This window comes from Stenella coeruleoalba (genome assembly GCF_951394435.1).
Source record: "Stenella coeruleoalba genome assembly, chromosome: 9".
Classification (NCBI taxonomy): Eukaryota; Metazoa; Chordata; class Mammalia; order Artiodactyla; family Delphinidae; genus Stenella; species Stenella coeruleoalba.
The window spans coordinates 82,967,574-82,992,654 of NC_137155.1; the positions used below are offsets into that span (position 1 = coordinate 82,967,574).

General features: G+C 41.1%; 1 protein-coding gene across 4 annotated transcripts; it reads right to left on the reverse strand.

Annotated features, from left to right (window-relative positions):
• Positions 1-267: 267 nt before the first annotated feature.
• Positions 268-19,427, reverse strand: ZC3HC1 (zinc finger C3HC-type containing 1). Of its 4 annotated transcripts, none has more exons than XM_079932289.1 (10): positions 19,192-19,427; positions 17,596-17,707; positions 15,344-15,494; positions 14,448-14,531; positions 7,800-7,927; positions 6,638-6,795; positions 5,633-5,876; positions 4,613-4,855; positions 3,943-4,149; positions 268-1,708 (listed from the first exon to the last, which is right to left on the reverse strand). In XM_079932289.1, exons 1-10 carry the CDS (start codon positions 19,335-19,337, stop codon positions 1,640-1,642), a joined length of 1,542 nt encoding a protein of 513 aa, XP_079788415.1. In that variant the 5' UTR covers positions 19,338-19,427; the 3' UTR covers positions 268-1,639. The 4 variants fall into 4 exon arrangements, with proteins under 4 accessions (XP_079788415.1, XP_079788416.1, XP_079788414.1 ...); XM_079932290.1 differs by having other exon boundaries at positions 4,613-4,825; positions 19,192-19,425; XM_079932288.1 differs by having other exon boundaries at positions 15,344-15,501; positions 17,578-17,707; positions 19,192-19,330.
• Between the last annotated feature and the right edge of the window lie 5,654 nt (positions 19,428-25,081).

Below are 25,081 nucleotides of genomic sequence, written 5' to 3' on the forward strand. Positions count from 1 at the left end.
CCAGAAGTCTCATTCCTGTAACATTAGAGAGCTGCCCATTAACCAGCCTCTAAGGGGACCATGGAGACTGGAGAATGAACAGTCAAGCCTTTCATTAGTGCCAAAGGCAAAAGAGCACCCCTAGAAAAATAACTTGGAAGCAGCCTCTAACAGGCTTATCCACGGAGGAAGGCTTGATTTAGGAAAGATATCAACACTATTTACCCTTTTAAAAAGTCAGGATTGAAAAATGACAAATTTAAAATCTGACATATATGAGAAAAAGGGACTGTCCTTTAGACTAAAGAGATTTATGCAACCCATGATCTTGAATTGGATCCTGGTTTGGACAAATCAAATGTAAAGGACAGGGGCTTCCCTGGTGGTGCAGTGGTTGAGAGTCCACCCGCCGATGCAGGGGACACAGGTTCGTGCCCCGGTTTGGGAAGATCCCACATGCCGCGGAGCGGCTGGGCCCACAAGCCATGGCCGCTGAGCCTGCGCGTCCGGAGCCTGTGCTCCGCAACAGGAGACGCCCGTGTACCACAAAAAAAAAAAAAAAAAAAAAGTAAAGGCTATTTTTGGAACAATTGGGAATTTTGTATATGGACTGGGTATTAGATGATATTAAGGGATTATTAATTTTTGTTGGCTGTAGTACATAGAAAAAATGGTCTGTTTTTTAGAGATATAACCTAAAGTTTAGCATGGGTGGAATATTATATTACTTATGTTCTTTAAAATACTTCAGTATAAAAGAAGTTATAAAACCAACCAACCACAGTCACTAAAAGAAAGTACAACGTTCTGGAGAATAGCTAGTTTCCTTCATGCTCACTTTCTCAATGGGTAGTCTATTCAGTTGGGGCAGGTCAGGGTCAGCTTCTCCACCATGGACACCAATGCTCTCCACCAGCAGTGAAAGAGCCTTGGGGAGCCCCACTCAGGGGAGCCTTGCATTAGAAGGCACATGGAGAGGGGTCGCTTCTGAAGAGCCTTCCTCCCTTTGTTACAGTCTCTTATTCTGTTATTATCAAAGTGAAGAGAGAAAATTATCAGCTTACCATTCACTATAACACATCAGGAGATCTCCTGGTGATATAATGAACAACGTCTTGCCTCTGGTTTAGGAATACTTCTTCGACTAGAATCACAAATAAATTCCAGGCTTTGCAGCCAATCTGAAAACTGAAATTTTGCCTTTGTTTACTGCTCCACTGTAGTTTTCTCAGTCTCAGCTTCCTTTATGTCAGCCCATTAGACAAGGAGGAAAACAGTTCTCCAGCTGTGAGAATCTTAACAAATATTTTATTAACACATACTGATGTATTCCTGGGATATAAGAGTCCTCAAAACACTGCCCCCACTAAAGACACTAAAAATGCTCAAGTCCTGGGTCCTCAGTTGAGTTTTGGAACCACGCACTCCTTGAACAGAGCCAGGGTCGCCCTACCTCTCCCAGCCCACATCCCTGTGTTGCAAACAGGTTTTCCCCTCAGTCAGATGCAGATGATGACATACATGCCTTTGCAAGGGCAGGGGCTCCTTATGATTAAACCAGAATGGAGAAAAACTTAGCATCAGCTGCTCAAAAGGGAATTCAGGCTTCATTTTTCAAAGCCACTCATTCCACTTCTCTGCAGGAAGGGCTGGAATATCTTCAGGATGAGGATAAAGATTCCCACTGCCGGAATATTCGGAACACCTTCCTTGATTTCTCAGAGAGACTCTATAAATAGAAAAGCTCATTATTAGAGATTAAATTCTTTTATAGAGACAAAGGATGGGTAATAGCTTTAAGGTGTGGTCTGTAAATTTCTCCCACAATGATCTACATATGTCTAGGAGTGAGTAAAACCAGTTAATCTTATATTGTGCTACATATAATATACACCTAAAGCCAGACTAAAAATCAAGAAGCTTGAGTCTACTGTTAGATTACTGCTAACATACTCTGGAGCCTCTAAAATACGGCTTATGTCCTCCTCCAAGCATCCGTATGTGTCCTAATCTTTGAATGTGAGGATGACACTTGTGACCCAGCATCAGTGCAGCACACATTTTGCACTGATTTCGCGTCTGTGATGCTGAATTGGCCCTATTCATCATCTCTTGTGAACAAGGATTCATATTTACAAGATGCCGAGCTGGTGCTAATAGTATAATCTAAGGCCAAGGAATGAAACAAAGTTAAATGACCCTTAAGAGTTTAAACTATGACCTTGGCCTTCTCAGACTCATGATTTAGCCAGCAGAGCTAATAATAGGAAGAATCTCACTGCCACTTGATCACGTCTGTGAAGTGATCTGAGATTCTGAGAAATGGTGTTACAGGGAGACAAAACAGTTCACTAAAAGATAAAAGTTCTCAGTGAAGCAGAACATGTGGTTCTCTCTGCCTTTGAGAGTCATAGTGAAAAGCACAGGGTCTCAGTGAGAGCACAAACATATCTAGCAAGATAATCCATAAAGTTCACTCTAATTTCTGACAAAAGACGACATTTTCACTGTTTTCTTATACTCTTTGTGGCTGAATGTCTCAATAAAATAAAGTTCCAGGAGGGAAAAGTTTGAACTCTTACTTGTGACTGAGGGCAATTTAGTTAGTTAATACAGTGACACAATTGAGAGATTTAAGTTGAAAAATAGTATAAACTTTTTTCTAACTTCAAGATCCTTTACTGCAGAGCTTCTAAGTTTTGTACTTCCCAGTCACAGCAGCTGTGGGGAATCTTAAAAGACAAGTTGTTAAAATGGACCTTCAAAGGTCCTGCGTGCCACGCAGTATGGCCAAAAAAATAAATAAATAAATAAAATTAAATTAATTAATTTATCTTTGGCTGCAATGGGTCTTCGTTGCTGCATGTGGGCTTTCTCTAGTTGCGGCGAGTGGGGGCTACTCTTCGTTGCGGTGTGTGGGCTTCTCATTGTGGGCTTCTCTTGTTGCAGCGCATGGGCTCTAGGCATGCGGGCTTCAGTAGTTGTGGCTTGCAGGCTCTAGACCGCAGGCTCAGTAGTTGTGGCGCACGGCCTTAGTTGCTCTGCAGCATGTGGGATCTTCCCAGACCAGGGCTTGAACCCATGTCCCCTGCATTGGCAGGCAGATTCTTAACCACTGAGCCACCAGGGAAGCCCCTGAATGCACATTCTTGGGTGTCTAGCATCACTATAGCTCCCTCCAGTGGAATTCTGTGACCCTACAAAACCATGAATCTGGGAATGCTTCTGATAAACATCTGCTGGCAAGTATTATTTTACTTTGTCCTTGGAGGGAACAGAGGTCAGAAATTATTATATTTACACTAAGCAAGTTACATGGCAAATTTGGGAATGAGCCAGTAAAGGAAAGAGAATGCAGTTTTTGTGATTCCTTAATGCCCACCCTCCTCTCACTTCCGTCCTTTGCACAGAGCAAACACTTGAGTTGTTTTCTCAGCTGTCATGACGGGTTTGCATTTACCCACAAGTGTCACCAGCAGCAGTCATTACTGTGATGGCAGCTGAGGGTCAGTGCACAGGGGGCCACGGAACACAGCAAAGTAACGTGCCCACCATAAGGAATGAAATCAAGGTCGTGGTGGCGGAGCACAGTGCTCCATCCTGACAGCTAAGTTAACTGGCCAGGCTCCAAGTACAAGTGACAGTAACTCAGATGGAAAAAGCAGCTGCTCTGCAACACTAGCAGCAGCCTGTTATCCCTTTCTGTTTCTGTATTCCTTTTCTACTTCGAGTCATTTGAGTGGAGAAGACAAAGAATTTATCAGAATTCGGTGGAATGCCATATGCTAAACTGCAGAAAGAATGAACCAGTCCCATGCCTATTCTCTAGGATGAACCCAGACTGTGTCTACCTTGACTTATGAAAGCTGTGGGCAGGCAGGGTGCTAATTATAGGACCAGCCTCCTCTCCTCATCCCATAAACAGGAAGTGCTGCACATGGTCAGGGCAATGGCTTATCTCACCATGGAGTCGGTTTCAGTTGGCTGGTTAGACTCTTTGTGGGCCAAGAGGATGTTCAGCACTGCCTTCCAGCCTGGCTCTGCCGGGGTGCTGGCATCTACCTCAGTTCCACCATTCTCCCTGGTTTCTTTTCCAAATGTGATATTCACCCAAGGACACCAGTCTCTATGCTGAGAAGTGGGATCAAAGAAGCTTCGGGAAGATGTGTCCTGAGAGAGGAGGAAGAGGAATCCGTGTTAATGAAGGGCAGATACTATGTAAGTTCAGGGAGGCATTGCTATAAATTGTCAACTCTAGAATCTCACAATGCCCACGTTTCTAGTTTTACGTTCTCCTTTAAACTTCGCCTATGTATTTCCCTCTCACTTTTAAAATTCTTTTACTCCCTTTGTGTTAAACCATCCATTATCAGGTCTATCCTCTTTTCTCACTACTGTCCCTTGGGCAAGACAAATTTATTACATTGCCAGAAGATGTCCCAAAGAAACAAATGGCAAAACCCTTAAATTTTTTTTCCCTCTGGTCACCCAACTGTCCCACCTTTAAACTTATTCTCATGGCCTCCTTATAGCCACAGGACCAGTCTCAGCTCATGCCTGCTTCTCTGTGCTGCATGGTGAGGGCTTGGGTGCTGCTGTGCTCAGGGGCCTCCACACATGCAGGCAGACTCACCGAGCTGCTGGAAGAGCAGAGGCGAGCCCGCTTGGCTCTCCGAAGAGGACTAGATGGCACTTCTAGGCCAGTGGCGTCTCCTGTTCCCATGCTTCGTGTCACTGGGCGGGTTCTGGGGGTGGGGCTAGCGGCCTCTGGCTCAGGACGGTCAACAGGACTGGAAGAGTCCAAGCTTCGAGTTCTAGAGACAATGGGACCTGGGCTCCTTTCAGCCTGAAGGAAAGGGGAGATGATGGAAGTACCCTAATGACATTAATGACTACGGTCAGGAGAAATATTTCTAGAAGCATGTGAAAGCTATATTTTTAAAACTATAAGAATTTAGTTTCTGAACTGTTTACATAACTAAACTCTTCAAAGAATATTAGATTTCTATACAAAATAATGAATTTAGCATCTCCATTGCAACTGGTGATAAAGCCACTCTGTAATATTCTTGTCAATGCGGTTATAAGTGAAGTTTAACCTAAGTTAATTATACAACCTAAGTTAATTTCCAACTTTTCTGCCAACAACACTTTTGGTAAGAATGCTGCTTTTTTAAAAAGTCCACCCTGAGCGCTTCCCTAGTGGCACGGTGGTTGAAAGTCCGCCTGCCGATGCAGGGGACATGGGTTCGTGCCCCGGTTCGGGAAGATCCCACATGCCGTGGAGTGGTTAGGTCCGTGAGGCCGCTGAGCCTGCACGTCCGGAGCCTGTGCTCCGCAACGGGAGAGGCCACAACAGTGAAAGGCCCGTGTACTGCAAAAAAAACAAAGTCCACCCTAGGACTTCCCTGGTGGTCCAGTGGTAGTGCTTAAGACTCCACGCTCCCAATGCAGGGGGCCCGGGTTTGCTCCCTGGTTAGGGAATTAGATCCCACATGCCGCAACTAAAAGATCCCACACACCTCAACGAAGATCCCATGTGCTGCAACTAAGACCCGGCACAGCCAAATAAATAAATATTTTTTAAAAAACAGAATAAAATTTGAAAAAATAAATAAAAAGTCCACCCCAAACAAGCCAACTAAGTCTATACCTGCTCTGAGCCTGGGGAAAACGTGGCATCCTGGCTCCGAGTCATCATCCTCCGAGGAGACTCAGGCACCAGAGAGAAGCGCTCTGGCCGGCACTCAGAGCCTGGGATGGGGGAGCTGGTCAGACCAAAGGACGCATCCAGGTCGGTCATGGATGACTCGATCTGTTGGAAGCCCCAGAGCCCCACCTTCCTCATACACTGTGAACATGTTATCAGGGAGAGTTGCATGGGTTCCAGCGAAGAACTAGGTAGGAATAGAAAAAAAAGTGCGTTTTCTCAGAGGATAACATTTTCAAGGGACTAAGCATAATGATCTGTGAGTATGCTTCATCTCATCAAACAAATCTCTGAAACAGGCCAGGGGACTGGGAACCACCTCCTCTCAGGGCCCCGTCCTCCGATCCTAGGACCCAGCTTCATCATCTCTCACGTATTTCCTACAGAAAGATCTAGGGGTCTTAGCATGCTCTCTATGGCAAGCCTATTTTAAAGGTAAGTTTTATAAATTTCTCATGTCCCTTTTAAAGTTTTTCTGTGTAAATGAAAAGTATTGCTTAATCTACCAAAGAAAGCATATTTAAAGTAAATCAAAATTGGTCTGACAGTCTTCTGTCTCAGAGGGAGTCTGCTGAACTGAGCAGCTGGAATGCAGACACCAACTTGGGGCCTAGAGGATTCCAGCTGGTGCTTCCTTCCGTACTTCCTATCAATTAAACTGATTTTTCCTTTCTAAAACTAGAAAGGAGCTTCACTGTTTATAGGAACACGAATTCCCAGCTGGGAAGTGATAGTAAAAGAAACAAAGTTCAGGCGTGTTCAAGAATTCCTGAGTTCTAATTCTGGTTTTGTTGCTAATTCTTTCTATCCCTCCTCCACCCCCTTAGTTTTTCTTTGTCACTGTTTTTCTCACAGGAAACACCATGTGATCTCCAAATGCTAGGAGTAACTGCTGTGTGTGGGTATATAATGTTGTCACAGTTTATGTCCCCAGGCAAATTCACTAACCTACACGCCCAGCCACACATGGAGAGAATACAGGCAGTGACATGGATTTGGATGATGTCTGAACCTAGTTTGGTTGCAGTTTTTCTCTCATCAGTTCCGTGATCAAGTTCATCTTCAAGCAGGTTCAGGAGAAGACTGATCTTGTCTTCTGTCAAGCACTACAAAGGAATCAAGAGAAAAGACTTAAAGTTTCAACCACCATGAAAAGTCATAGATAATGATGTACCTAGGTGGTACAAGGCAAAAATCATGAAAAAAATGACAAACACGAAGACAATTCTCTTCATTGGAGAAGACTTACTTCCAGCACAGGCTAAGGTATCACACAGGAGCTTTCTGAACTGCCCTGGATCTGCTGATTGAGAAAGGGAGCAGTGTTTCTGGAACTACCACATCTTCTCTTAGTACTAACTTGTTTTCAAATTACCAATTGCATATTTTCCCTGAAACCTGTAAACTTCAAACCCAAAAAATCACAACAGACTACTACTAATTTCTTGGCCTGGCAATGAATTTACTTTTGACACCACAAAAGACCTTGCCACAGTCTTTACTTTTGTTCTAAGAATAAGAAAGCATTATGACAGGGTGAAAAAACTTTCATTGACTAGAGACAGGAGGACATTTATAATAGGCATCAGAGGCTAACAGTTTGGTGCTAAAATCCATAATAGCTTCTCAACTTGAAGAAGCAAAATAATAGCTTCTATTTCCTACAGTAAAGTTTGTCTTGACAGAATACCCACAGGATGATGAAATGGGACAGTAAATATTCAGTTTCAAAGTGCAGATAGGACAGAGTATTTCAAAATTTCTATTTACAAGGGAAAAGGGAGTTTATAACTTCTCCAGCACTTTCTTTTGGAAAATAGTATGCGATAAACCATATGAAGCCACATTTCAGTATCTTCTGTTAAATGTTTCAGTAACAAATTGAGATAAAATTGAATTTACGCCACTTAAAGAATCATATCTGAAAGTTTAAATGGAACTCACTTATTTAAACCCTCAAGTCCTCTTTAACGGTAGAGATTGAAAAAGGTCAGTTAAGAGACAAACAAGTAGTTCTCTTCTTAGCTATCTGTAGCCTCTTGTCATTAAAAGAAATGCTTCATGCTGGCGACAACTGAAGGCCACTGTATGCTAGCCAAGAAAAACTCACCATAGTTTTTAAGTCCTCTGGCCTCAGGGAAGGAAGCTGGAAGTCCAAGTGACAAAGGCTTTGAAAACGATCTAGGAATTCGCTAACAAGAACCGCAGGTTCATCCAATGGCAACATCCCAAATCGATCTGTGGAAAAAGTAAACTGGGAGATTATATTGGTACAAATTATAAAAAATAATAAGCATGTATAGAACAACAGGGGAAATGTAAATTGATGATATTCGATGATACTAAGAAATTAACAATAACACCTAGACTTGTGATAATCAATTAAAATAATGTAACTGAAGTGCTAAAAATAGTTACCAGTGTACAGTAAGTGCTACGTATCACAGTTACTTCATCATTATTATCATTATTTATCACTTGTTTTTTAGGATTGTTTTAGGTATTGTTTTTAGGTTTAATCTCAGTAATGTTTTATTTTCCTTAAGGGCAGAGACAATATCTCACATAATTTACAGATTTCTCATTACTCCTACCAATAGATATATATATATTTAAATTTATTTATTATTTTTGGCTGTGTTGGGTCTTCGTTTCTGTGCGAGGGCTTTCTCTAGTTGCGGCGAACGGGGGCCACTCATCATCGCGGTGCGTGGGGCCTCTCACTGTCGCGGCCTCTCTTGCTGTGGAGCACAAGCTCCAGATGCGCAGGCTCAGTAGTTGTGGCTCACAGGTCTAGTTGCTCCGCAGCATGTGGGATCTTCCCAGACCAGGGCTCAAACCCGTGTCCCCTGCATTGGCAGGCAGACTCTCAACCACTGTGCCACCACGGAAGCACCCAATAGATATTTGCTATTATTAAATAATATTAATTTTCTGATGCTAAAAGATCAGTTATCAGAGTACTGATTTTTATTTCTCAACAACAAAATGATTACAGTATGGTTTTTAATATCATTTGATAGAGCTAAACTTCTAGTACTTTTGGTCTTAAAATGATTACAATTTCTTTGGTCCCAGAATCAAATGCCCTAATATTTAAAATCCTTATCATCTCACTCTAATACTACACTTTGGTTCCTAGAAGCCCCATAATGCAATTTTCAAAAAAGAATTAATTTACTTGATGGGGGCAGGGAAATCCTTTCACAGTGTATATGTATATCAGATCACCACATTGCATACTTTTTAAAAAAATAAATTTATTTATTTTTGGCTGCGTTGGGTCTTTGCTGCTGCGCGTGGGCTTTCTTTAGTTGCGGCGAGCGAGGACTACTCTTCGTTGTGCCGTGCGAGCTTCTCATTGCAGTGGCTTCTGTTGTTGCAGAGCATAGGCTCTAGGCGCACAGGCTTCAGTAGTTGTGGCACACGGGCTTCAGTAGTTGTGGCGCACGGGCTTAGTTGCTCCGCAGCATGTGGGATCTTTCCCAACCAGGGCTCGAACCCGTGTCCCCTGCATTGGCAGGCAGATTCTTAACCTCTGTGCTACCAGGGAAGCCCCCTGCATACTTTAAATATCTTACAATTTTGTCAATTATACTTCAATAAAGCTGGAAAAATAAACAATAAAAGAAAAAGAAATTACTGATTTTTTTGGATAGAGCTGTGATAGTACTTTTGTGATTATGTTTATTTTTTGGCCACACTGTGCAGCATGCGGGATCTTAGTTCCCAGACCAGGGATCAAACCCGTGCCCCTGCATTGGGAGCATGGAGTCTTAATCACTGGACCACCAGGGAAGTCCCTGTGGTTATGTTTAAAAAGCAGAGTCTCAGGAAAGGTTTCTCAGAAGAAGTCAGGTCTAAGCTGAATTGGAAAGACCAACAACAGTGTGTAAAAGTAAAGCCCTAGAGGATAGCACATGTGGGGAATTCTAAATAGTCTCACAGGGTTGGAACACAGTATTCCTGTGGGGAGACTAGTCGGAGAGAAGGTTAAAGTATAGACAGCAGCCAGACCATGATTTTATTAATGTATGTGATGAGAAACTACTGGAAGATTTTTTTAAAAGGAAGAAGTGAAAGTGATATTATAGACAATATGTATTAGTTTAGAGCAGAGACTAAGGGGTCAGTCTGGATGCAAAGAAATAAGCTTAGCAGACATGAAGGTGATTTAAAATAGTAATCCCTCTAAGATATGAATGGCATAAGGATGGAGAGAAGGAGCATCAATTTTGAATGAAGGAACACTATCAAGCACACCAACATCTGCATAATGGGAGACACAGAAGAAGGGCAGGGAAAGGGGCAGAAAGAGTATTTGAAGACATACTAACTGAAAACTTCCCAAATTTTATGAAAAACAGTAATCTATACATCTAAAAGCTCAAAATCTGTGTAAGCAGAGAAGGGAAGAGCGAATATGCTAAATAGAATCAGAGTAGGTAGGAAGTGTACCAAGTACAGGAAGGATTGATTAGCACTTGTGATGACACATAACTTGGGGAAAAGGGTGTTCGAGTTACAGTCACACACAACAATCATGTACAAAGATGGTTTGACAGGAGGTTCTAAAATGAATAAGCTAGTTTTCCCAAATGGAAAGTTAACTAGATAAACACTATCCCTCATCTCCTAGAAGACTAAAATTTTAGATGGCCCTACTTATTATAAAGCTTCAAACATGCTACATGTGACAACATGGATTAATTAAAAAAAAGTTGACTCCCCCTACAAAAGTAGGTTGCAGAATATATATAGAATGATAACATTCATAGAAAATTTTAAAACAAATAAATAGTGCCATATATATTGTTTCTAGATACATGTAAATGTTGTAGACATAGAAACCATGTAAGCAAATCATGGACACCAAATTCAGGATAGTAGTTATTACAGGACAGGGAGGCAGGGAATGAGATTGGGGAAGACTACACAGCTGTATCTGTAATTCTTCCTGATTAACAGAAAGAAAGCAGGGGGGGTGGTTTTGCAAGGATAGCAAAATGTTAGTATTAGGTGGGGTTGGGTGGTAGATACAGAGATGTTTCTTATATTATTATTATCTACAATTTTTTCTATACTTGAAACACTCCACAATCTTAGAAATTACTCAAGAAGTTAAAAATAAAACAAAGAGACACTTTCTATATTCAAGGGTAACAAAATATTCCTTAAGAGTTTATCAAATTATTTAAAGTTGGGACTTCCCTGGTGGTGCAGTGGTTAAGAATCCGCCTCCCAATGCAGGGGACACAGGTTTGATTTCTGGTCTGGGAAGATCCCACATGCCGCAGAGCAACTAAGACCGTGTGCCACAACTACTGAGCCTGCGCTTTAGAGCCCGTGAGCCACAACTACTGAGCCCTCGTGCCACAACTACTGAAGCCCGTGTGCCTAGAGCCCGTGCTCTGCAACAAGACAAGACACCGTGATGAGAAGCCCGCGCACCACAACAAAGAGTAGCCCCCGCTCGCCGCAACTAGAGAACGCTTGCGCACAGCAATGAAGACCAAACGCAGACAAAAATAAACAAATAAATTTTAAAAAATTATTTAAAGTTGTTGCAAGCAACCAAATAGGTCAAAAAAGTCATTAATTTTAAAAGATGCATCATTTTACTAGAAAAGTCAGGTAATAAAAAACTGAAATCAATGAGAAAGGTGTGGACTTTAAAAAAGTGAGGTTTAATAATAAAACGGAAACACGTCCTGATGACCAGTGGCTTTGGTTTAACAAAACTTGGGAGAAGAAACCAGGTCCCAACACCTATCTGATCATCTTCTAATTCAGGATTTGGTCTGATTGTTACAACCCTAAGAAAGTACCACTAAAAACCTATGAAGGGAAAAGAGTGAACAGAGAAGAAATTAATCCCATCATGAAAATGTCTTCACATAAGTTTAAATATGTGTTTTACAATTAATGTATGTGTGTATTTTGTCTACTTTAAAGTATATGATATGCTCAAAATAATCAGTCCTAATAAATTAGTAATTGCAATTTAAAATGTTTACAGTGATTTAATTTAGTTTGTAATTATTGGTAAATGTTAGAAAAAAATTACCTTCACAATTTTATTAGATATGCTTAATAAATGCAAGCATTAAAGTATAAATAGTTGAGGTTTTCTTTTCTCCACACAAAAGTCTCTTGAATGTTAAAAAAACAAATCAAGGGGGCTTCCCTGGTGGCGCAGTTGAGAGTCCACCTGCTGATGCAGGGGACACGGGTTCGTGCCCCAGTTCGGGAAGATCCCACATGCCGCGGAGCGGCTAGGCCTGTGAGCCATGGCCGCTGAGCCTGCGCGTCCGGAGCCTGTGCTCCGCAACAGAAGAGGCCACAGCAGTGAGAGGCCCACGTACCGCAAAAAAAAAAAACAAAAAACAAATCAAGGGATGATATAATTGGAAGGTCATATTTGAGATCTATTTAGGAGGTAGAATGGATAGGACCAGCTGGTGATGATAAGGAGGGGCATCTAAGGTGACTTTCAGGTTTTTGGGTAGCATAACTGGAGGGGGAGGTAAGTAACATCTACCAAGATGGAGACAACATAAGAAGTGAATAAAGTTTTAAGCATAAGATGAAGAAATCAGTGTTGTATATTTTGAGTTCTAGGTACCTGTAAGATTTTAAGTGGAAATGTTTAGAAGGTAGTTGAAAATATGAGTCAAGTTCTAAAGAGAGATCTGAATAGAAGTCAGAAGTCTTCAAGTAGGTGGTAGCTGAAGTCACAAATGGGACCAAGAAAGTAGAGTGTATTGTACAACATGGGAAATACAGCCAATATTTTGTAATAACTATAAATGGAAAGTAACCTTTAAAAATTGTACAAAAAAATTAAAATGCAAAAAAAAAAAGAAAGTAGAGTGCATGGTAGCAAGAGTTCGCAACCACCAACATAGGCCTTAGCAGATAGAGAATCTATCTCTGCCCTGGGTGCACTGGACAGAGAAGATTCAAATACGCATAGGACTGAGTTTTGTTATACTACACCGTGAAACAGCTAGGCCAACAGCAGGAAATCCTTGTTATACAGTCATTTTCACTTTAAAAATTTTATTTCTTAATAATTCCTTTTCTATCACCTCTTCATATATCAGTAGATGGCACTCTACGGTCACTTTCCAACTATTTTTTCCTCTTAGTGGTCACTCATGGAATATTCCTGGGCATCAGTGACCCTGGAATTAGCCTGAGCTGTCCTACTGAAATAAAAAACATACCTACATGGAGCTGGTCCTGTCAAGCATGAAATATATGAATTAATAGTGCTGCACTGTAAACATGGGTCCAAAGAGTTTTGTCCCTGGTCTTGGTGAGCCCCCTGGCGGGCTCGGCTGTTGAAGCTGGTTACTCAGCAGGAATATGCCAACATGGCCAGCAAAATAAAAGCAAATCCCACTTGAGACTACGTCTTGGGCTCCCTTGTTCTGAAGCATTTTGTGCACACATCAGTGGTTTCTGATTCGAGAGAGAGTGCGTACTGCCACAGCCCTTACACGAGAAGGACAAGAGGAGCCTGCACCTGGCCTCTCCAGACCCCTTACCATGGGGCAGTCTTTGGCTGTGATGATATCCTTACTTCAGTGCTACTGATATATTGTGCTGTTTTACTGTAATAAACTGTAGATTTGTAATCACTCTCATGTGGGGTCCTGTGAGTCTTCTTTAGCAACTGAACCATATTTAACTGCCACCGTTAGTGCCATTAGTGTACCAGGAAGCCTGGGTAGAACATGGGGCTGTTTGCTCTGGTGGGAAAAGCAGAGAGTCTGAGATCAGATAAAACCATGGTCATGGCTCCTCACTAGCTGGTTTTAAGACTTCTGATTCTTGGGACTTCCCTGGTGGCACAGTGGTTAAGAATCTGCCAGTCAATGCAGGGGACACGGGTTTGAGCCCTGGTCCGGGAAGATCCCACATGCCGTGGAGCAACTAAGCCCGTGCGCCACAGCTACTGAGCCTGTGCTCTAGAACCTGCGAGCCACAACTACTGAGCCTGCGTGCCTAGAACCCGTGCTCCACAACAAGAGAAGCCACCGCAATGAGAAGACTGCGTACCACAACACAGAGTAGCCCCTGCTTGCCACAACTAGAGAAAGCCCGCGCGCAGCAACTAAGACCCAATGCAGCAATAAGCAAGCAAACAAACAAATAAATAAATAAAATAGTAAAAAAAGAAAGATTTCTGATTCTCAGTTTCCTCACCTAAAAATCAGGTTGATATCTACCTCCCAGGGCCCCTGAGAGGATTAAATTGGATAATGTATGTACGATTAAACCTTTGACATGTCAAATGCACTTAATAAATAACACAATAAGTGAATGAATATTAGTTCTCTTGTAAAGCACAAATAGACAGGAGGAAAAAGAAACTTCAAAGGCTAGATTTTCTCAAAGAAATAGACAATATGAGAAACGCAATGACCAGGGGTGGGGATGAACTGGGAGATTGGGATTGACATATATACACTAATATGTATAAAATAGATAACCAATGAGAACCTGCTGTATAGCACAGGGAACTCTACCCAATGCTCTGTGGTTACCTAAATGGGAAGGAAATCCAAAAGAGGGGATATATGTATACATATAGCTGATTCACTTCGCTGTACAGCAGAAACTAACACAACATTGTAAAGCAACTATACCCCAATTAAAAACAAATAAACAAACAAGCAAAAAAACAAAACAAAAGAACCCCGCATTGACCAATAAGAGATGGTAAATGGGAAATTTTGTAAATAAGTACCTGGAGAGGGGCTGTCTGGCCAGAAACAGAACTTCTCATGGGCAGTACACAAGGCTTTCTTCAGCTCAGCACATCGTTCCTTATCTGAAACCCGAATAGATAACAATGCCTTAAAAACAATGTCTTATATAGATTCAAAATCCAATGACCAAAAGCCTTTAAGAGTATAGATACAACTAAGAATTAAAATAACTCAGAAAAATTTTAAAGATATGAAATATTAGCAACTGAATCATCTTAATATTTTTCACAAAACAAGTTCTAAATCAAGATTCTGAAAGCAATAACAAAGGAGATATCATGTATCTTATAAGGCAGGCATTCCAAAATGTGAGCCTTCATAAAAGTCCTGTGTCTCTTAGCCTAAGTATAAATTTCGGAACTATAAAATAAACATACTGCTGTTAGTTTCCCAGAATACACAAAGTCAGGTTCACTCTAAAGTAGCTGAGCTTTAAAAAAAAAAAAAAAAAAAAAAAAGTAATGACTAAAGCTAGTAATTAGGGTGAAGACAATCACAAATTCACCTTGTTATATACAGAAGTACACATTCTTTGATCAAACACAAGTGACTGGTCGTTTCAGAAAAACTAGTATAGGGCTTCCCTGGTGGCGCAGTGGTTGAGAGTCCGCCTGCCGATGCAGGGGACACGGGTTCGTGCCCCAGTCCAGGAAGATCCCACATGCCGCAGAGCAGCTGGGCCCGTGAGCCATGGCCACTGAGCCTGTGCGTCCAGAGCCTGTGCGTCCAGAGCCTGTGCGTCCAGAGCCTGTGCTCCGCAACGGGAGAGGCCACAACAGTGAGAGGCCCGCGTACCGCAAAAAAAAAACACAAAAAACCTAGTATAGATGTCTTTTGAATATGGAGAAAAATGTAATTTGTACTTTATACTTACATCTGTCAAAATCAAAAGCTGGTTGTAAAGTGGCACAGAGAAAAGCTTGACAGCTGGAGCACTTCAGCATATCACATTCAACTGTGACCCAGCCATATTTTGCACAGACAAGTGGAGACAGCTCAGGGGGCTTTCCTGCCCATTTCAAAGAGTATTCACTTTAAGAAAAACAACATGCATGTACCTTAAAATGAACAAGTCAGAAATGAAAACTTTAACTCAATGTTTATAGGAATAAACACATTAAGAGGAAAAGCAACAGGAAGCCCTATGCATTTTATATGTTTAAAATGTTTATTTTATTATTGGTTGTGGGGTACAGTAGAAAAGCCATTTGCTTTTGCTTAATATGAAATACTAGGGATTTGAAAACACTAGTGAAAGCACTGGGATTTGCCTAAGCAGTAAGGGATGGTGAAGGTCAAACAAGCTGAAATATTTTATCACTCATCTCTGCTCTCCTATTGTATCACATCCACTTTTGCCTTCTGAAGAATAAAGTCAGTAAAATTAATAATATTCATTATTCCTCCCTACCCCAAATTTGATTGTTATATACTAACGTGTGTGTGGTATGTGTGTTTTAAGTAAGCTGAGAGCATCAAGAGCATCTGTAAGTATGTGCATGGGAAATATGTCCTAAAATATTTATTGATCTTTAATATTCAACACTCAGCTTTTTCTATTTTACCTATAGAGCTCTTGTTTTACAGAGCACAGGAAAAAAAAAAAGGATAAAACATAAAAGATGCAGGAAAGTTCTATATTTTTACAAGGGATATAGGAACTTGAAAACATTCTAATAGCAGCAAAAGGAGGACTGAAGGCTAGAAACAGAATCTAAATATAAATGTTAAAGGAGTTTGGATTATGTAGAATAAAAGTAATAGAATCACTTAACTAGCTTAAGTTAAATAAATAATTATCATATCAAAGTGGCAATCAATTTATATCCAATGGGAACAAAAAAACAACAAAAGAAAATGATTTTAAATGCTTTGTCAATATCAGGAATTAATCCAAGGAACAGGAGTAGAAGCATGGTTAAAATACTTTCCCCTTCCTGAACAATTCAGTCCTAAAGCCACCAGGTGGTGAGCAAGGCAGAGGATTAAGCCAGGAGGTGGGAAGACAGCTCATCGCATGGTGTCAAAAGCCAAAAAAAAAAAGCCAAGTCGGGTAAAGAGGGAGTCCATACAGAGGGGGGCCTACCTTGGGGTGCTGTAGCCAAGTGGGGTGTAAAGAGCATCTACATGGGGCTCCCACTCACCAAATCAGGGGCAACTGGAATCTCAAAATATATAATAGTAATGGATTATGACCCATTGAATAAAAAAGGAAATCATGAGCCCATGCTGCTACAATAAGTTACATAAAGTTTGATGAGGAATGTGATATTTACATGGTTTCAAAGCACATCCCCACAAAAGTTTAATTACAAAGGAGGAAAACGCTACTTTACAATGGAAAACAGGACAGACACTCCCTTAATCAATTGATCAAAATGATGATCGAGGGTAAAGGGACAGATCAAAATCATGTGCCACCTGACAGGATGCAATGAGAACACAGCGTTACTTCTGTGATATTCCTACATAACCTGAATCTAATCATAATGAAACATCAGACAAATGCAAGTTGAGGTACACTCTATAAAATAACTGGCCTATAATCTTCAAAAGTATCAAGGTCATGAAATTCAAGGAAAAACTGAGGATTCTCAACTGGATCCTTTTGCTATAAAGAACATTATTACTACAATTGATGGAATGATTATGATGTAAGGGTTATATGGCAGTAATTTATTATGTGAATTTCCCAATTTTGATGGTTTCATTGTGGTTATGTAAGAGAAAGTCCTTGTTTGTGGGAAATATTTGGGGGTAATGAGGTGTCACTTTGGCAACTTACTTTCAAGTACTCACATGGAAGTTCTTTGTAACCTGTGCAATCTTTCTATAAGTCTGTAATTGCTTTAAATTAAAAACACTCTAGCAAATAGAAAATGGCAAAAGTGATGTGATGTCAGTTGAGACCTAGCTTCTATCTTGCTCTCTCTTGCTTGCTCACTCTGACTGAAGCCCGCTGCCATGTTGTGAACTATCCCTGTGAAGAGCCCATGGAACTCCAGCCAAATTTCTTACCAAGTTTAATTCTAAAAATTAAAAACATCAGAGAAAGTGGTGTTACTCCTAGGAGAATAATTCCAGAAGCAGGCAGAAAGTGCAACTCACTCAAACCAAAAAGGATATAGAAAAGGTTTCCACTCTGCTAAAGAAGGCTTCTTTGCTTCTAGATTCCAATGGAGGTTCTTCTGCTCGCGGTGATCCATTAACTGACTGGAGTGTGGCAGATGTGTCCTTCCTAAAATAAAGTGGCAGAACTATTGGTAATCCTTTCAAGGTATCACTTTGCCTAAACGTTTTTTATCTAGCTTCTCTGCACATTGTATCATCAATCACGCCACTCTGGATTTTAACCTTTCTAAATATCATTTCAGTCAGGTAATTTTTCTGTTTAACACTGTCAATAGTTTCACAATACTTACTAAGCAGAATCCAAATTCTTCAGACTGGCATTCAAATCTCTACAGTTTCGCCATAACTAAGTTTCAAGCAATTTCTACCTTGACCATGCTCCACTAATCCTATACTGGCAAACTATGCTACCTCACTCATTGCTCCCCAACAGTATTTTGCATAATTTTTGTAAACACAAAATAAGACTCAAGGCTTCTGTGCATTATCCAATTTGAACCATCTTAGAAATTTAACTATTTTAACAGCAGAAAATGACAATTTTGATATTTCTACCTGGATTGATCCTTGCTATGCACTTCTTCCCCAAAGGAACTAATTTGAAAATTTAAATCAAAGTAAAGAATTTTAGCTATTTCATGAAAAAATTCAAGGAGAAAAAAACCAGCAAAACAATTCTTTTATATTCAGTGAAAGGCATTTCAACAGCACCTGGGAAGTTTAGAGGGAGGAACTGCTGAAGACAAAAGTAATTTTAATAAAAGTAAGATTACACCAAGTATTATAACTCAAAATAAAGTAATTTATTCTAAGAATCCTTCTGAGAGTGACAGCCTCAGGGAGGTGTGGATCTTGGAAAAAATTCAGAGCTTCCATAAACTTGGATAGAAAAAAATGACATTTATTTTGGTAACCTCTAACTGAAATGTAGCATTTCCCTCCATTATGAATGAAGATAATTTAAAAAACCACAGTAGCATCAGCAGTATCTGTAAATTTGTCATCAATGGAAATCACAGGTATTTTGTCACCACATTATGGTTGTTGCACATGTTTTGAAATACCGTTTATGCTCTCGCTACTTCAAAATTATGGTAGATAACAGACCTATTACTAGATATTATTTAACTCTTAAATAATGAAGCGTTTTACTGCATCACTTTTTTTCTTTTACTTCTTGATAACTGCATTCCAACGTAATTGGTATCCTTTATAATCCTATGTAATTTACTTTATGCATTTAAAAATATAATTCTCAGAAGGTGTTCACAAACTTTACCAGGCTGCCAAAGGTGTCTAGGACTTAAAAAGGTTAAGAAGTCTAAGAGAAATCAGGTGCGCATATTCAGTTCGCGGTCCTGTCTTTTTCCTTCCTCCCAAAACCTGTCTTAAGGCAAAATTGCGCCCAGTACCTCCCGAGCAGAAGATTAAAGCCGACTGAGCGACTGGAACCCCAGTCTCTTCAAGATCCCGAGTCGCAGCCATTCCCATCGCCCGAGTTACAGACCCAGGGTATCCTACCCTGGCCTGAGTCCCCCAAACCCTCTCCAATCCGCCGTCGCCAGACCCAGGGTGGACTCGCGGACTCACACTTCGGCGCCTCCCTCTTCCGGGGCAATCCCCTCATCTATCAGCTGTCGGACTTTCTGGGGAGTCTCTTCTGGGGAGCGAACAACCGCACTACAATTCTTTTCGACCCCCGCGGCAAACGTTGGCCCCTCAGTGGGCGCCGCCATCTTGGTCCGTTTCCGAGTTGCGTCCCGGCGCGTATGAAGGCTCAGGAACTTCCGTTCTGAGCGGTTAGGATCCTCTTTTGGCTTCCCACGCGTTGGCCCAAGCAACCTGCCGGGCGTCACCGCCGGGCCCAGCCCTTCCTGGCCATTTTAGAACGAGGTAGGGACTTCCCTGGCGGTCCAGTGATTAAGACTACGCGCTTGCATTGCAGGGGGTGTGGGTTCCATCCCCTGGTCGGGGAGCTTAGATCCCGCATGCCCCGCGGCGTGGCCCAAACAAACAAAACCGAGGTGGACCCTTGCGAGAGGGCTCTGGTTAAACACCAAGATTAGTCGTTTCCTTTATGTACGAGCATACTTGGCTTGATAAGAGGTTTTTAGAGCGCTGTCTCTCCGAGTTCAGCAGGGTTGAGGGGCCCAATTTAGTCTTAAGATAATTAACTGATAAGACTTTGCTAAGTTTATCTTTTTACATGTGAGGGAATGGCGACAGTCACTTGAGAGTAAATAATTTAGAATCCTTAGAAACCGTGTTATGGGTGGGTTTAGAAGTCTGGCGTTTGCCGTTATCGAACACTTCTTCCCTGCTTTGTCCAAAAATTATCTATTGAGGGTGTCCTACTGACGCTGTCCTCGGCGCTGGCAATGACAGCAGTGAATAAAGGAGACGTAATTTTTAGTGGAGTTAGACATTAAAAAAATACGTTTTCCTGAACTTCTGAAATTACAAGTGCTCCAAAGAAATCCCAAGGGTTAGGGTTAGGGTAAAGGAGGACCTAATTCAGTCTACAGATTCTCCTGAGAGCATCTGTGCTGGAGTTAAAATAGATGAGATTGTGGGAAAGAGATCTACACAACAGCATCCCAAACTGGAAGGAGTTTTCCTCATATAATAAACAGAAAAAAGAGACTGATGTGACTGAGCAATGGGCAAAGGTAAAAGTGGGGCCACCCCCCAACCCCCCCCCCACCCCCCGCCAGCTCACTCTCTGTGGGCTCCTAACTTCAGTAGTTATTCCCGCCCACCAGGACTTTCAGCCTATTGATCTCAGCCTTTCCATTGTTCCGAACAACACCACCTTATTTCTTCCCTCCTTAGCCAGCTTCAGTTCGATGCCAATCATTATCATCATTCCTTTGCAAAATTTGCATATAGACAGAGAATCAGTTAATATTAAAGACTTATTTAGTTTTGTTATATGTGATAATGGCACTGTGATTATGGTTTTTAAAAGTCCTTACTGGGAATTCCCTGGTGGTTTAGGGGGTAGGACTCGGTACTGTTACTGCTGAGGACCCAGGTTCCATCCCTGGTTGTGTGACTAAGATCCCACAAGCCTCGTGTCGTGGCCAAAAAAAATCCTTACTTACAAGAGATACGTCTTGAGGTGTTTATGGGTGAACTAGTATGACGTCTGGGATTTGCTTTAAAGTTCTGGAGGAAAAGAAAATGTGAGGAGAATAGATGAAAAAAAATTTTTTTTAATGTTTATTTACTTATTTGGCTGCTCCAGGTCTTAGTTGCAGCACTCGGGATCTTTACTTGCGGCATGCATGCAGGATCTAGTTCCCTGAACGGGGATCCAACCTGTGCCCCCTGCATTGGGAACGTGGAGTCTTAACCATTGGACCACAGGGGAAATCCCATGATGAAAAATGTTTTTAATTGTTGGTTTTGGGTGATAGACTCATGGGGGTTCATTATATTATTCTTTCTATTACTGAGTATTTTTGACAATGTCATAAAAAAGCAAAATATATAGCTGAAAATAATACATCCTCTAGAATGTACTCTCAATTTCTTTGGACCTTTCTTGCTTTGTAGTACTTGTTTGGCAAAACCTCAATCACAGTAGAGTTCAGCGTTCCACCACTCTGCTCCTGCACCCTGTCAGCTGAATACGGTTAAAGAAAAAATGCATGGCATTCTGACTTGTCTCTCTTTGTACTGTCGACCTCAAGTGGGCCCTTAATTCTGCCCAGTAATCATACTACATTTCCCTAGTGTACCTCCTCTCCTACTTTCATAGATGACTTTCATATTTCTCTCCTCAAATCTTCAGTGTCTTTTCGAATCCATCCTCCCTGTCTGCTGATGTCCTTGTTTCCTATTTCACTTAAAAAATTTAAGCAATCAGAAGAAAACTTCCACAAATTAACACCACTGCATCTACCCACTAGCATGTGGAATACTGAGAATTTTTTAAGTTCCCACATTCCCATGGTAGTAGCCAGAAATCAGAGCCAGTTTTAAGTTCAGTCTATTGATAACCCACCCCAGTGAACATGCTTTTGCAAGCCCAGAGACAACCCATTGATTCTGAAAATCAGCCAATCACAGACTCATTTCAGTACACACACCTCCAAGTGCCAACCAATCAACAATATTCTCATGCAAGTTATCACTTCTGCAGAGAATGTCAACACACTTAGACCTCTGAAAGGTCACCAATCCCTGAACTCCCCACTTTCTCTAAATCCAATATAAGATTAGCAGTTTGGTCTTCTCTAAACATGTGCCTGACAAGTATGACTCTCACTGCCTATAGTAAGCAAAAAATGCAGCTTTGTCTTTTCATTTCATATATTGAGTGGTTGTCTTATCCTCTGATAGTACTTTACCTTTCCTCCTGTTACTATAGATCAGTGGCTCTCAAATGGGTGCAGTTTTGCCTCCCAGGGGACATTTGGCAATTTCTAGAGACATTTTTGGTTATTACAGATGGGGTGATGGTAGAGGCTGATGTTGCTGCTAAACATCTTACAGTACACAGGACAGCCCCTCACAACAAAGAATTAGCTCACCCAAAAATGTCAAACGTGTAGAGATTGAGAAAACTTGCTGTAGTCTGTGCTCCTACATAAGGCCAACCTTGTACACTCGGCCTAGTCCCCTCTTGCCTACTCAAGGACATTGCCCAGTGATTCTCCCCTCTACTGAACATTCACGTCAGCATTAAGATATTATTTCTCCCGTCTTCAAAATGAGACAAAGCAAAAACCTCTGATTGCAGTTCCTCGTCCAGATACCACTCCATTGTTCTGCTCATCTTTACAGCAAAACTCCTTGAAAAAAATTACCTATTCTCACTGATTCCAATATCTTCCATTCTCCCCCTCATTCCCTCTGCTTCAGCTACACTGGCCTCCTTACTAGGCCTTGAACTTACCAGATGTAGTCCTGCCTTGAGACATTTGCACTCCCTGTTCCCTCTGCCTGAAAGGCTCTTCCAGACACCCACGTGACTTTCTTCCTTACCTCCTTCAATTCTTTGTGACTTCTTTATTCAAATGTCACCTTCTCAGTGAGACCTACCCACATCACTCTATAGACACTTGCAACTCCTCCCCTCCCCAAACAGACACCTGGAATTCCTCTTCCACTTACCCTGCTCTGTTCTTCTCTATAGTGCTTATCTTCTTATAGCATATGTAATTTTCTTATTATGTTTACTTCTGTCTCTCCCCAACCCCACTAGAGTATAATCTTTATAATTTTCACAAGAGTAGGAGTTTTTGTGGGTTGTTGTTGTTCATTGCTATATTCCCATTGTTTACAACAGTGCCTGGACCAGAGTACTCAATTAATAATTGTTAAGTAAATGTATGTTAACCTTCTAAAGGATTTAGACTTTATCCTAAAAGCCAAATGTAGCCATTGAAAGACTTTAAGCAACACAGTAGCATGCACAGTTGTGCATTTTGGGAAAAATCACTCTGAAGACTAGGTGATGAATGGATTGGAGCCAAGAGAGGATACAGAATGACCATTAGGGGGTTGCTAAAGAAACCCCAGCAAAAGATGATGATGGGCAAAGATAGCTGAAAGTGGGCAGATTCAAGGTACATTTTGGAGCTAGAAACAACAGGACGTGGTGATGGGTTATACATAGCATATGAGGAAATAGATTTCAAGGAGGACTCCAAGATTTTGGCCTGAACAAGTATGTGTGTATATATATACATATATATATACACACACATATATGTTTACATATTTACATGTGTATTTCCACACATACATATATATGTATATTTGTGTGCATGTTTGTGTATGGCAGACATTTTGTCTTTTTTCTATAATTTCCCAGTGCCTGGACATAATAGATGCTCAGAAAATGCCAATTTTAAGTCATGAGTCAATAAATACTTTTGAAACTTACAATTGTCAAAGAGTCACTTGGAAAATGTGATGTGGAAGAAAGAGTTTTAGAATCAGAGATGGCCCCTCCTCCCACTTCCATCACTCACCTTGTGACCTTGTGTTTGAGGGACCTGTGGTTATGAGATTATATGGGATAACGTCTATGAAAGTGGTTGGCACATATCAGTAGGTTCTTGGTAAGTCCTAGTTTTCTTCCCAAGCATTTTAGTATAGGTGGTGGAGGCAGTGATGCACCACCCAGATCCCCCTTCAGGAATGAGGAACTATTTCCTCCAGCCACTGGGAGTACCACCAACAGGAAACCCTTGGCTGTCAGTTCCCTTAGGAGTTATTGACTGGAGAGGGCCATTTTGCCTGAGGTCGCCACCCCGCTTTCTCAAGGATATCCTTCATCCAGTGATTGATCAAGACAGAGGTATAAAAGGCCTAGCCCCTTGCCCCAACTCTGGACAATGCTAAAGGGCCATTAACTTTAGAGTTTCCAGTAGGGTCTCCTGGGGCCTTCCTTGAGACTGCATCACAGTCCAGCCTCTCCACCTGCCCAATCCTGCTTCCTTCCCCTCCTTTCCATGGTCTTGGTCCCATGTGCCCTCCCCCAAAACTTTCATCATGTTAATCGCCCTCTCAGGGTCACCTTATCCATTTTGTTTGTCCCTGTGAAGCAGACAGCTCTGCTGATAGCTCCAGTTGTCAGACTGTCTTTATTGTGTTTTTTTTCAGGTGAGAATATACAAAAAATGTATGTGGATAAGCTTTTTATGCTATGTAGGACCTCTCCTCTTAAGTCAAACATACGATGTTTGCTAGTATAATCCCTTCATGAAGTAGAAAAATTATCAAACAGCAAAATTTATATTTGTAGTGAAAATTTAGTTTCTATAAAACATGATACTTAATAGGCTTTTAATTGGGCACACATTTATCAAACATTTTGAATTCTTATGGGCTACTTTTTATTGATATATAACTAAAATAACATAAAATTCACCCTTTAATAAAGTGTACCTGTCAGTGACTTTTAGGATATTCACAGGTTTGTGCGACCATTATCACTATCCGATTCCAGGACATTTCATCACTTCAAAAAGAAACCCTCTCCATTCCTCCCTTCCCCCAGCCCTTGGCAACCACTAATCTTTTAATCACTATGGATTTGCCTGTTCTGAACATTTCATATAAATGGAGTCATACAATATGTGGCTTTTTGTGTCTGGCTGCTTTCACTGAGCATGATGTTTTCAAGGTTCATCTATGTTGTAGCATGTATTTGTACTTCATTCTTTTTCATGACTGAATAATATCACATTGTATGGATATATCATATTTTGTTTATCTTTTCATCTGTTGATGGACATTTGGGTTGTTTACACTTTTGGGCTATTGTGAATAATGCTGCTATGAATGTGTACAAGTTTTTTGTGCAGACATATGTTTTCAGTTCTCTTACATATAAATCAAGGAGTAAAATTTCTGGGTCATATAGTAACCATGTTGTTTTTTGTTTTTTGGGTTTTTTTTGACCGTGCTGCGTGGCATGTGGGATCATAGTTCCCAGGCCAGGGGTTGAACCCACGCCCCCTGC

Excerpts from the sequence above, each read along its gene's own strand:
- ZC3HC1 (XM_079932289.1), bottom strand. The coding sequence starts at position 19,337 with ATGGCGGCGCCCACTGAGGGGCCAACGTTTGCCGCGGGGGTCGAAAAG. Across the intron at positions 4,856-5,632 it reads TTTCCCCAGGCTCAGAGCAG|GGTACTTCCATCATCTCCCC; the intron begins GTATAGACTTAG and ends TAATGTCATTAG. Across the intron at positions 1,709-3,942 it reads CAACTGAAACCGACTCCATG|AGTCTCTCTGAGAAATCAAG; the intron begins GTGAGATAAGCC and ends TTCTATTTATAG.